General features: G+C 41.6%; 1 protein-coding gene across 2 annotated transcripts in view; it reads right to left on the bottom strand.

Annotated features, from left to right (window-relative positions):
- The window catches only part of thsd7aa (thrombospondin, type I, domain containing 7Aa), a 59,601-nt gene that overhangs the window by 18,661 nt on the left and 28,421 nt on the right, over positions 1-12,519 (bottom strand). For both annotated transcript variants that reach the window (XR_002917516.2, XM_024259558.2), the window contains exons 3-8: positions 10,882-11,133; positions 9,870-10,042; positions 8,209-8,364; positions 5,909-6,112; positions 3,706-3,900; positions 1,321-1,561 (exon numbers count right to left, since the gene is read on the bottom strand). Coding sequence is in view for 1 of the 2 variants with exons in the window: in XM_024259558.2 (XP_024115326.1) it covers positions 1,321-1,561; positions 3,706-3,900; positions 5,909-6,112; positions 8,209-8,364; positions 9,870-10,042; positions 10,882-11,133 (1,221 nt within the window). In the remaining variant the exon portion in view is untranslated. The remainder of the gene's footprint in view (positions 1-1,320; positions 1,562-3,705; positions 3,901-5,908; positions 6,113-8,208; positions 8,365-9,869; positions 10,043-10,881; positions 11,134-12,519) is intronic.

Raw genomic sequence — 12,519 nt, 5'->3', positions numbered from 1 at the left:
CTGATGGATCTCTGTCGTGTCATCTTGCTCAGACACTATCACTCTACCCCTTTTTCACTTGGTATACAGCCACATAATGTACCCTCCATGAACAGTGAGGAGCTTCCTGGTTTTGATATCAGGGGCTCTTTAATCTCCACTTTAGTCAGTTTAAAATGTCAGCATGGTATCTTATCCCTTCCAATTCATAGCTGGTAATGGCTTGGATCTTATTGTTTCCATTGAGATGGCATCTTAGAACCTGCTTTTCTCATTTATAAAATGGAAAGTCAGCACTGTGAACCCCAAATTTGAAACAGAAAAAAAACTGTGATATTAAATGGACATGTTTCCCATATTCATTTGAACAAAACGAATCTCTTTTATTCTCAAATACCTCAACACAATATTTACCCGACTGCATTGATGTGCTAATGTGTCCCATAGCAGCAGACTCACTGCTCAGTGTGAAACAGCAGAATACGGTGTAAACGCAGGAATAAAGACAAGGATTATTTCCCATATGCAGCATGGGGCCCTGGTGGGGTTCCACTGTTTAATGCTGCTCTGCGGCAAGAACAATGAGACTGTTGTGATGAATAAATTAACAGATAATTCATGTTCCCTGAAGACACCTCCAGGGAAGGAGCGGCGCGCAGATGCTTGAACAGTTGGCCGGCAGCTTTGCGCCTCATCAGTCTCTCAGTGAACACCTCCACCAGACACCAGCAGCAGACAACCAAAACACAAACCATCACAAACTGCATTAGAGCAGAAACACGCCAACAATAAAACCAGAACAACTAGGGAACGTGTTATTACATGTCACGGCAATGAGCCCTCTTTCAGTCAGTCCCTCCAGCTTAAAAACATGGAAAAACATTGTCAAACATTCTAGATTTTACCTTTTATCTCACAGTACTGTAGAATAATTACAGTTTCTTCACATGAACAGTTAGACTCATGATCTTCACAAGGTGAAATAAAGAACAAGCCAAAAGAAATCCAGTCAAACTGATCATGGTTGATGTTTCTTTCCTGAATAAATGCAACAACTCCCATTAAAGAGAAGGAAACTTGCACCAGAACCAGCAGTAGAGTCACTGACATGCCACATTGCTATTCTGATGTTTCCTAAGTCATCATACAAACCTGAATTTTTGTATCTTTCTCCAAATGTTTTAGGGATTTGAATAAGAACAAGCAATATTTGGGTTGTCTAGCAGTGAAATATTTCATTCTTGACAATGAAAGAACCCTGATTTCATACCTTCCAAACATAATTTGAACTGCCTTGCTCCTGATTGCATCTTTTCATCTTTTATTTGTGGTAAATCTTACTTTTTGGGTGGAACCTGTCCCACATTGACACGGACACAGATGACTTTGCGGGTCTGCATCCCCACGGCGCAGGACCCATCGTCTGGTCGCGTGACGCCCACGGACATGTTGGTGTAGGGAAACGAGGAGTCTTCGATGCACTGTCCCCATGGACCAGTTTGCCAGTGGTAAACAGTGCAGGGATGGTCGTTACAGCTCCTCACCTCTAGGAGAGCACTAACGTTGGGACACTGGACTCCTCCTGGAGAACAAGGAAACAGAGGAGTTGCTGGAGAAACAAAGGCTAAATATCTTAGTGTTGATAGCACCACTGTCACTTGGATCAAAGAGAATAGAGAGCACCAGACCAAAGGGGAATCTAAGAATAATCTTTTATTACAAAAAATACATTTTGAGATGAACATAAATGTCATCAACATTTAAGATCAAGTAGACTTAATATTAATTCTGACCCAATGAACATTAGGGCTTAAGCCCTAATGCTGGTTCCCCTTTGGTTGGTCTTCCTTTGGAATCAAGCTAAGGAAACCAAAAAGGGGTTTCTTCAAGACTTTCTCTACAACATGAAACGTTCACATTCAAAGGGTGGTTTCAGATCTACATCTTACATCTTAAAGAGGTGATTATGGATTTATTCAGTCAATATTGGGCTGTGATTCTCATTGTTGGTGTACAAAAGTACAAGACGTGTTCCTCCTTGTCAATGTAGTCTCTAATGCTTTGGACGCACCGCGAATACGACACGCATTTAAGAATGTGCTAAATGTCTTGAACACGAGTTTAGTTCACAGAATTCGTACTGGACAACCAGGAAGAGGCTTCTTCTTCTTTTCTTATTGGACGAATCTTGGTGCAAAAGCATCAAAACGGTGCAAATCTCACAATTCTTGGTCCAGAGTTTTTCTTTCACAGCTCTGTTATGATATATTAAAGACTTGGTGTCATATAATTCCCGCCAGGCACCAACTGTAGTAATTAACTGGTCAAAGTTCAGCCTGGTTTAACTTTTGACGCGCGCTCACTGGGTGCATGTTTTGTAGTGCCCATACATGGTCGTAGACATTTGCAAAGTGAGGCATGAATGCAAGAGTTTTGAACATGGAAGTCAGAAACGTGTATTCTCCCGCGTTTACGTAGACTTCTCATTGGAAGTGGCCGTTTGAACGCGTGTTGCAGAGCGAAATTTCCTCAAAACTCACAAGTATTAGCAGGATCTAAGCTGGTGAATTTACTTAGTTTTAAAATGGAATTATTGATTTTAAGATTGTACTATTATCTCAACAAGCACAGGGAAACCACTTTCTACATTAGCCAAAATTACAGCATTTATGAAATATGACGATACCAAATATTGGATCAATCAAGGAAAGCAGTGATGGACCTTAAAGAGAAGTAAAGAAAAGAAACTCCATCTATTAAAGCCATCATTTTCTATTAATTGATGCAGTAAGTCCTGTAGTTACGTCTTACCCTGCATCACAGTGACCCACGCCACAATTTTACCTGTCACTGCGGAGGAAGACACAATCATTCATGCAAACGCAGGAAAGGTAAAGTGTGTTAAAACTGATACCTTTTTCTACTTTTACCTGCCCTTAAAAGACAAAACTTTACAATTGATTATGAATAGGAGAGTTAAATGGTTGCAGGACACAAAGGGAAAAAAAACAACTTTTATAGATTTTACAGACATTCTCTGAAACTGCTGCTTGTGGCCAAACTATGAACTTTTAAGGGACCGTTCTGGTTACCATGGCAACAAGCATCCTCACATTAGCCTCTCAGGGTCCTAAATTGATTTATATAAAAGCTTCAGGTATGATTCAAGTACACAACAACATATGTAACATCAAAATAATGCAAAGAGCTTGGAAAGTTTGAGACACAAGAAGATTTTTTTAGATCTTTTTTTTTGAGAATCTAATGGTAAATGATTCATTCCCTTGTGTGGTTATTTCATCAGAAATATATCACATTATGAATATCTGTCTGATGGGTCAACGGCAAATAGCAAATAAGCATCAGAAGGTATCAAATGTGACTTTTTGTCTGCTTGGTCTTATTTATGTACATAATTCAGATCTTTGGTGCAGCAGCACAGTCAGCATCTGTGTGGTCCTTCTGACTACAATAGTTCTCATTCATGGCTGGATACACCCGTGACCGCACCACAACTTTGCCTTTGCTGTCCAGCAGCAAAGAAACACACTAAAAAACACAACAAAGAAGAAAAATACATTATGTAAAGAGTTAATGGACAGAAAACACAAAACTTTGGTTCATCGAAGGAGAGAAATGTTACCTGTGTCAGGAACTCATACACCTGTGTCTGTCTAAACTGCACTGACGTATTTAGTAAAGACTTCTGCACGTGAACTCTCTTACCTTCCCCTGCATTGTAAGCTAGGATGGAACGAACTCGGGTCTGCTTTCCTTCCGCATTTTTCCCAGAGCAGGTATGAGAGCAGGGCGACCACTGGGTCCAGGGGCTCAAGGCACAGTCTTTGGGGCAAGGCACCTCACAGAGAGTTGGCATAGGAAGGATGGCATCACGGCAAAGCTGCTTCTCTACAAAAAGACCTGCGCGGAAACCAGTGTTACAGTTACATTCATTTGCAGTGCCAAACACATAGAATGGAAATTGGGAGTGTTGACTACTGAGTTTGTTGGTGTTGATTATAGTGAAAGTTCTAAAGTATCATTCTCTATCAAGAATAGCTTCATCCATTATGGGATGTGAGAGGGGCTGACAGTGGAACCCACTGCTCACTGATGTCATGAATCGGGTAAGAGGAGGACCCAATGCTGAGAAACAGAATTTGCAAAAGAACAAACAACTAAATTAATAAACATATCCATAAACCTTAAAAATATTAATATATAAAAAAATTTATCAAACTGAAGCATAAAAAAAAGAATAAAGGCAACAATTAGGGGATAATTTATTTAAAAAAAACAGCTGTGATGATCCTTATTCATGAACTTTGAAAAAAAGACAACAAAGTCCTAAAACAAAACATTTTCATTAAAAAAAAATAATGAAAGTGAATTTCTAGGACAGTTGAACTCATAAATGCAGACATTTGATCTGGAAGTCCCCCAAAACAATAGCGCTCCTCCAATTCTTCTGCCTCCAGAGAAGAAATGCTCTCAGACTCTATAGGACACTCAGAGCTTACGAGAAGCAAAAGCTGAATCTGAGACGGGGAGTGGAGAACATTTAGCCTAATGTAATTTACACGTCTGATTGAAAATGGTGCTGGGGAGGAAAAGTGGGAGCAGCTTTCCCACTGAGAGCTTCTCAAGACTGAGAGCAGGACAATTTGATAAAGACGAGGTCTGTCTTAAAGCTTTTAGAGTTTCAGGTATGAAGAGTGAGCAAGCCACAAAAATCTGGGGAAGTAAAATATCCAACTATACGCTCAGTTAGTAATTGATGTAAGATTGAGGAGCTTAAGTCACAATCTGTGCACAACATAACTTCAAAGCTCCAACATGAGGATTTCTAGTCATATTCTTGCTTTTTTGTTGATCCAAGTAGATAGGAGTCAGGATACTAGCATGCAGTCCTCTTCAGTCCAGCTCTGTGAGCCTCAGTTTCCGTTCCAAGCTTCGAGCACTCACGCCTGCTCTCAGGTTCCTGAGCGGTGGATGCTGCCGCTCTGTCAAACTTGAAGAGTTATTATGGATTCCTCCAGGCAGGCAGGCAGGAAGGATCTTCTCTATTTCTAGCAAAGTGTTGGGAGCTTCTGACTGAAGGCTGATGATTTAGAGATTGTTTTACATCATTTAAGTGTATCAAGATAAATGAGTGGAAGCTGCATACATTATATGAAATTAAGAAACGTTTTTAACAGAGAAATTCCCCGTACATTCCTTTTTCTGGACTTTTCACTGCACAACTCTAGAAAAGCCTGAAATGAAATCCAGAATACATCTTGCAAGCTAAAACACTTTCAAAATCCCACTCAGTGTCATTTTCTAGGACATAGTTTTTCAGAGTTTATTAGAAATTTGCCTTTGAGTTGTGTTGGCGTCAGCTCAGAGGAGGAAAACAAAGCTGGATTTAGATGTCTACAAGTGGATGCATCAGAATGCAGCAGAGAGGGAGCTTGCGGCTTGCCGTAGTAGCTTCTATGTTCCACTAACTTGTTTTTTTGCACTTTTGCTTCTGCTCCTGATTCACAACTATTTGAATAAAAAAAAAAATAATCAGAAATAAAATAATAATCTTAATTTTTGTAATATATGTCCTCAATCATAAAAAAATGCAACAAAAACATGTTTGAATCTCTCATCTGTGTAGGCTCAAACAGCCTGCCATCCAACCTGCAGAGCTTCCAACAGTTATAGATAAGAATAGTTGACCTCCGTATTGACAGTTGGATCTATTTTTGGACACTGTTGGTGCATTTCTATGCACAGATGATAGCTGCTGGTTTTTCTTGCAGAAGTGTTGAACTATCTCAATTATGCTGACCTCTTCTGTCTGACAGCATCTGTCCTCTCACCGTGATGCCCCTCCCCCTCTCTGAATACCACCCCCCCCCACCCTTCGATCACAGATGCTACACGTCTTTGTCCTTACCTTCGCTGTTGACACACTGGACTTGTGGGATTTGTGTTCCTGGTCCGCATTCCCTGTCGTTGTCAGGAACGCACCCCTCCAGTTTAACCACCAGCCACTCGAAGCAGCTGGGGTCGTCGCACGGGATGGCTTCTACCAGGTGGGGGCAGTTTCCCATCCCACCTGTGGGCTCATTGATGATCCTCCTCTTCCTCAGTTTGAACCCTGCCACAAGGATTTTAGGGTAAATGTAAAAAATATTTAAAAACGTGACAGCCATCTTTTTTTTAAATATGTTTAGTGCATGTTTTTAATCATGCACTTGTTTTCTCATGCTGCTAAAACAAAGAACCCCCACAGAGGTTAAGGTGGCTTCATGAAATATAAAACCTTCATAAACCATTCATTAATGGGTGTGACTCTGAGACCAAGGTCACTCAGTCCTTACCCCTCCACTCCCGCTCCAAACAGAAGAGACAATAATGCCCTGGAGTGACTGCAGGTCCCAATGGGAACGGGGGGGGGGGGACCATTTCCCACTTTTCAATCACACTTTTGTCGACTGGTGAAAAACCAGCGTTTAATCGGTGGGTGAGCCACCAGCGTGGTGTGTGTGAGTGTGCCTGCAGAGAAGACGATGCTCTGCATCCCACAGTGGACGAGTCAGTAAATCCAAAAACATCAGTGAAACATGTAAGGGGGAATGCCTTATAACACTAACCCTGTTTATACCATTGTCAATTACAAAATAAACAAATATTTAACCAATTATCAGAACTTAAATTGTGCAATTGTAAATGTTTTAATTGCTTTTCACAAGAAGTGGACTGAACAAGCGATGTGATGCATTGTCATGGTAACCTGCGCCTCGCTCTACTGCAGCTGGTGTATGAGAACTAACTAACAGTACAGAGAACATAGGAAGTTTATTAGCTAAGCTTCATGATAAGTGACAAAAATAATTATTTTGGATGGAAAGTGCACCTCCTACCGTTTATTTTGTTCAGAAGATGAAGCAAAAGCTTGTTTCAAAGTCCACAAGAAGTTCACTAAATTGTCTTTATTGCCAGAAATATCCACTAGTGACTCCAATCTTTAAATTTGTGTCAACACACAAACCATTTCTGTCATTAATTAATAATACAATTATTTATAATCATGGGTTCCAAGTTTATGTTTTTCCATTAACCAACCGGTGTCAAATCCTGCCCAATTATAGACAACATTCCATCTCCATGTCAGGAACTTTCATTGTTAGGTATACATAATAACTGTTTAATGTACACTCTGCAGCCAATCAGAATTGAATATTCACCCAGATAAAAGTATAAAAAAACAGAGCTCAGGAAACATGACTGTACAAGTATGAATCTATAGAGCCACCAAGAAGGAAAAACATTTAATGGCAGGAGCTGAAACTTCAAACAGCCTGACCACCCAGCTGTAGCAAACCCATTTGGGCCCCATGTGGTTTAAAAGTGGGCAGAAAATGTGGGCCCCGAATGGGTTTGTCCGCAGTTTCTGTGGTGGCCCCAGCTGTGTTTGGCCACATTGGCTTAAGTAGAAACTCAGTGAGTTGGCTTGCTATATTAGCCATCATAGCATAGCAAGCTAGCAAGCGCCCATGTGTGTCCAGCAGCCGAGGCGGTGACCCCACTGGCTCTGCCAGTCCTGAGTGGTGGCGCTCACTTGCTTTGCCGGACCCTGGACAGAGCAGCTCGCTACACTCTCCACTGGATGGCTGGCTAGCAGCTGGCTGGCTCGCTATAGTCCCCCCCAACTTGGCCCAAATTTTTGAGTGAAAATCATTTCTTAATCTCTGTCATTGTTTGCAAAGATTAAGAGAGAATCAATACAAACCTACAAACCTAAATTAAATCTTGAGAACCTCAAATTGTGTACTTTACATATTTTTATGTATACATTTTTGGTTCTCATTTGCACCTAAAAAACGTCGGACAGCTCCAAGTCCTTTGCTTCAGTTAGAGTCAAGATCTCTGTTTATAATGAGAGGCAAGTGAGTGGCTGTTAGAAAGTCTGCTGACATCACAAATGAAAGGAGCAGAAGTGGCAGTGAACGACTGTGAGCAGACTCTCATTTATATGAAGGAAAGGAAGTTTCTTTAACTACAGAAGAGTCAGCATGTGCTAATTATGGCAGATGCACTGCTGGACAGCATTATGCATCACTTCAGTGCCACCACAAAGCTTCAGTGACTTCATTAACACGTACAGTAGTTAGTACAGCTTCTAAGATCTCAGAGCAGCAGATAGGTATGCAGAAGAAGCAGACGCCAAATCACAGTCTGATGTTTTTATACCTTTCTTGGTGGCTTGGTCTTGACAGTTCTCAAAGGTGCAGGGTCCCCAGGCGCTCCACGGCGACACCTCACACTCCACAGGACAGTTGATGTGGCATAGCTGGGTTGTGTTTGGAGTGATGCCCTGGCAGAGCTCACTGTCCACTGGCCGCAGCGCTGCAGAGCCACACAAAAAATTAAATTAGTCATGAGGGACACATGCGGAAAGAAAAGTCAGTAATATGATGATTTATTCCAGCAGTATGTCAGGCTGGCCAATCAGTGTCTCCAGCAGACAGGCTCAGGAGTTCCTTCATTCAGCCCAACCTGGTTTCAATGAGCACTGACAAGGCGTGCACGCTCACTGCAGATGGATCTCTCGGGTGTATGTCTGTGCACATTCAGAAAAAGCTCTGAGCTTCCAAAGACATTCGATTAAAACATTTTTACAACATTTCTGAGGGTTCACTGTGTGAAATCATCAGATTGTTGTCTACAGATGCCATGACAAAAAAAAAAAAAAATCAAAATGACATGAAAACTACAAAACCTTTGGCGTGCATGTCTCTTTTGCTCAAATTTCAAATGACAGTTCTAAAACACAGAACGCACGAGCCGCAGACCTCCAGGCTCTTTGTCTGAGCTGAGCAAAAGTCAAAACAGATGAATCCCTTTTAACAATATAAAGAGGAAAAAATCAGAGCAAAAATAGAGAATTGAGAGAATTGAGACATCATCAGCAAAGCACCCCACCCCTGAATTATAAACCAATTGAAGAACAGATGGACAAACAAAAGATGAAACAAGTTCTGTGTGAAGAACTGCAGAATCTGACTGTTCTGAAGAGGCTAAAAGCTTTACAATAGCTTCTCCAGTTGCCTATCCCTGATCTAGTTTATGAACATTTTTTAGATTAGCATTAAGCATCAAATTTGAGGCACGTCAAAAGAGGCAGTACGTGCAAATTTGACGCGTGTCGAAAAAGAAGCGGCAAATTCAAATTTGACAAAGGAATCACATTTGGTGTGAACGCAGCGTTACTGCTGGATCAGTGGATTTATTCAGAAGTCTTGTACTTTTCTCCCAAAAGTGCAACTTAAACTCCAGTGATACTTATATATGGGTTTGTCTACTTTATTATGCATTTTTTTGCTCCAACGCCTTCTACTCCAGGGCAACTCATACTCCGGTAAACCCATGTGCAATTTATACTCCAGTGCATCTTAAACTCCAATGTGACTTGTACTCTGATGCAATTTATACTTCAGTGTGACTTATACTCTGGTGCAACTTAAACTCCAATACGACTTTTACTCCATTACGACTTTTACACCAGTGCGACTTATACTCTGCTGCAACTTTCGGTGAAATTCGGTGCAACTTATACTCCAATGCGACTTATACTCCAATGCGACTTATACTTCAGTTCAACTTATACTCTGGTGCGACTTGTACTCCAATGCGACTTATACTCCAGTGCAGCTTATACTTCAATGCGATTTATACTCTGGTGCGACTTATACTCCGATGTGAATTATATTCCAGAAAATTTGCTTACAGTATAGTGGTTTTTTTATTGTGTTTTTTTTTTAATTCAGTTGTTCTAATAATTAACAAAAATTGTGTCAATAACTTTAAAGTAAAAGAGTGATGGACACATGTGAGCTCTGACAGACTGTTACCCTCTTTAGTCCTGAGGTTTGGGGGCGTTTCAGTGTTGACTTGCACACAGTAGACCTCACGAGTCTGGATTCCTCCTCCACACAAACCGGTCTGGTTTCCACGACGACGATCCTGCTGGCTCAGCAGTGTGTCCACTCTGCACTCCGTCCACTCAGTGGTCTTCCAGGTGTTGCTGACGGTGAAAAGACGAGACACTAAAACATCAGACAGTGTGTTTTGTCGAAACATTCAGACTACTTGTAACTAATACTCTAGCAGGCGTCAGGTTTCCTTCTTCCTGTTGGAGCTGATGTGTTCTGGGATGTTGGTGAGGATGATGAACTGTCACCCAAGCAAGGAGATGACAACATCTTCATTGCTGTTGCACCATAAACCCTATGAGTCTACATACCTGAAATGATGAAGGAATTATCCAACTATCAGGATCCTCACCATTACTCATTTTTGTTGTTTTGTGAACAAAGTTAGGACATGGAATGAAGCCGTCTCTAAAAAGTCTAGAAACGTCTTTCAGTTTCCTCGTGTGGAAAGCAAAGCCTTGCTCTCTGTGGTTGGAAGCGTATCTCTCACACTTGTTTTAGACTGCAATTCACATATGTGATCCATAAGAAACCCCTGTCTTTGGGATCCACAATATTTTTAAAGTGTTCTCAGTGGTCTTTTAATTGAGATTTCCCTTTTTTGGCCAAAGTCTGAAGACTTGAGTCATTTTGTAGGACAGTTTCAGCAGAGCGGAAGTAAATCATTAGAAATTTTCTTCTGAAATGCGGGTGGGACTGTTGCTGTTGAGCAATCCCACCCGCATTTCCCATCAACCACCTGTATGCACTCTCCCGTAAGCTTACAGTCCCTCACATCCCCAGCCTAACATTACCGGTGCAACAAAAATGATGACCAATATTGGAGTTATCCAACACCATTGAGCCAGATACCACCTCAGATGAAAAATACCAGCGTACATGAATTTAGTCTACAAGTGGACGCACATATACTGTATATATATATACTTACAGTGTGCAGGGGGGCGCCGTGTCTGCCTGGGGGCTGCACGGCTCGCTCTCCTCCAGCTCTGGACACTCTCCCCCTCCACTCAGGGGGAACTGGCTCACCCTCCTGGTGCGGGTGCGCTGCCCCCCGCTGGGGTTGTTGGGGTCATAGCATTCCTTGGAACAGGCCGACCACTCGGACCACTCAGTCACATCGCAGTCTCTGGGAACGACGCAGGCCTGGAAGGTGACGGGCAGCACCTCCTTAGAACACATGCTGCAAGGAAACAGAGACACACAACAGCACAACTGTGAGCACAGCCAGCTGTTAACCCAGTGAACCAGGCAGAAAATATACATTTTTTCTCATTTTATTCAAAACATGATGTAAAGAAGCAGTATAGAGCACATGTCCTCCTCATATTTAGTCCTCCGACTGTAAATCTAGAGTGTTTAGATTTAGTGTACAACTGCCAGAAAAAGTCTTCATCTCCATTCAAAGCAGAATAAACATGAAAACTTTGATCATAGGGGAGCAGATCCATGGGCTGAACTCTCCATGGAGCATGTATGTGCGACAGAAATCTGACAAAAGAGAATTAAAACCATTAACAGCTCTGATTGTATTCTTAAGATAGACTTTAATTATGTTTTCTTCAATGGCACTACATTATTAACTCTCATACAGTCTGTTAGTTTTCTTTTGAAGTCCAATATTTCATGTTCTTACTCAGTTTTTATCCTTTCATTTATTTGTTTAGGCCAAACTTTTTGATTCATGGGCCACAAAGGGTTCTAAAATTTGTCAGAAATTTATGAGAGAAAGATATAACATGGAAACTAGATAAAAAACATGCTTTAATTTTGATTGCAAATTTAACTTTTAGGAGGTTTTCTTTCAAAATGTCTTAATTTTCAGATGCTGACTTTTGCTATTTTCGTCTTTGTATGTACATGTGTGTGCACATCTACATGCACATTTGCACAAACACACACCCTTTTCTGGGATTAGATTACATTACAGTGGACTTCCGGTAATCTGCGGGTGTTAACATGCTCTCAAAGTGGAGTTTTTTTCTTTGTGTCTGGCAGAGTTGCGGTCAGGTCTGGGCTACGCTGCTCGCTGGCCTGGTTCTGAGCCGACCCGGCGCTGGCAGACAGAATCGGGGCGGCAGCTCTGAGCTCATGTGCGAAACGCTGCTCATGCTGTGTCAGCTTCATTCAGCTTCCACCAGCCACACACACACAAATAGTTAAAAATAATCAGCAGAGTACAGTGTCAGCCGAAGTTCATCATTATTCTGGGACGGTGATGTGCGGCGCTGAAAAGATCCAGCTCCAAGAGCCAAGGCTTTGTATTAAGTCAGGAGACAGAAATTCCCATAGTGGGAAAGACAGCTTGGCTTTTTTTCCTTATAACTACTCAGGCTCTGCTGCTCACTGCACAATATTGTTTTAATTGGCAGGATGGCAGTCGACCCACTGATGCATTCAGGGACAACAGAAGTGTTAATGAAGAACTTCAAAGAATAAGTGCAGCAGCACGAAAGTCTACATCAGTCGGTTCCAGCTTTGGAAGAGTGGAGCTACTCATTTCTGCCGTGTGAAGACAGAAAATGTGATGCAGGTTCTTGAATGCACCAAACAAGAGTTCTTGATTTCA

The sequence above is a fragment of the Oryzias melastigma genome, linkage group LG13 (genome assembly GCF_002922805.2).
Source record: "Oryzias melastigma strain HK-1 linkage group LG13, ASM292280v2, whole genome shotgun sequence".
In the NCBI taxonomy this organism is placed as follows: domain Eukaryota; kingdom Metazoa; phylum Chordata; class Actinopteri; order Beloniformes; family Adrianichthyidae; genus Oryzias; species Oryzias melastigma.
This window is presented reverse-complemented; position numbering and strand designations above follow the sequence as displayed.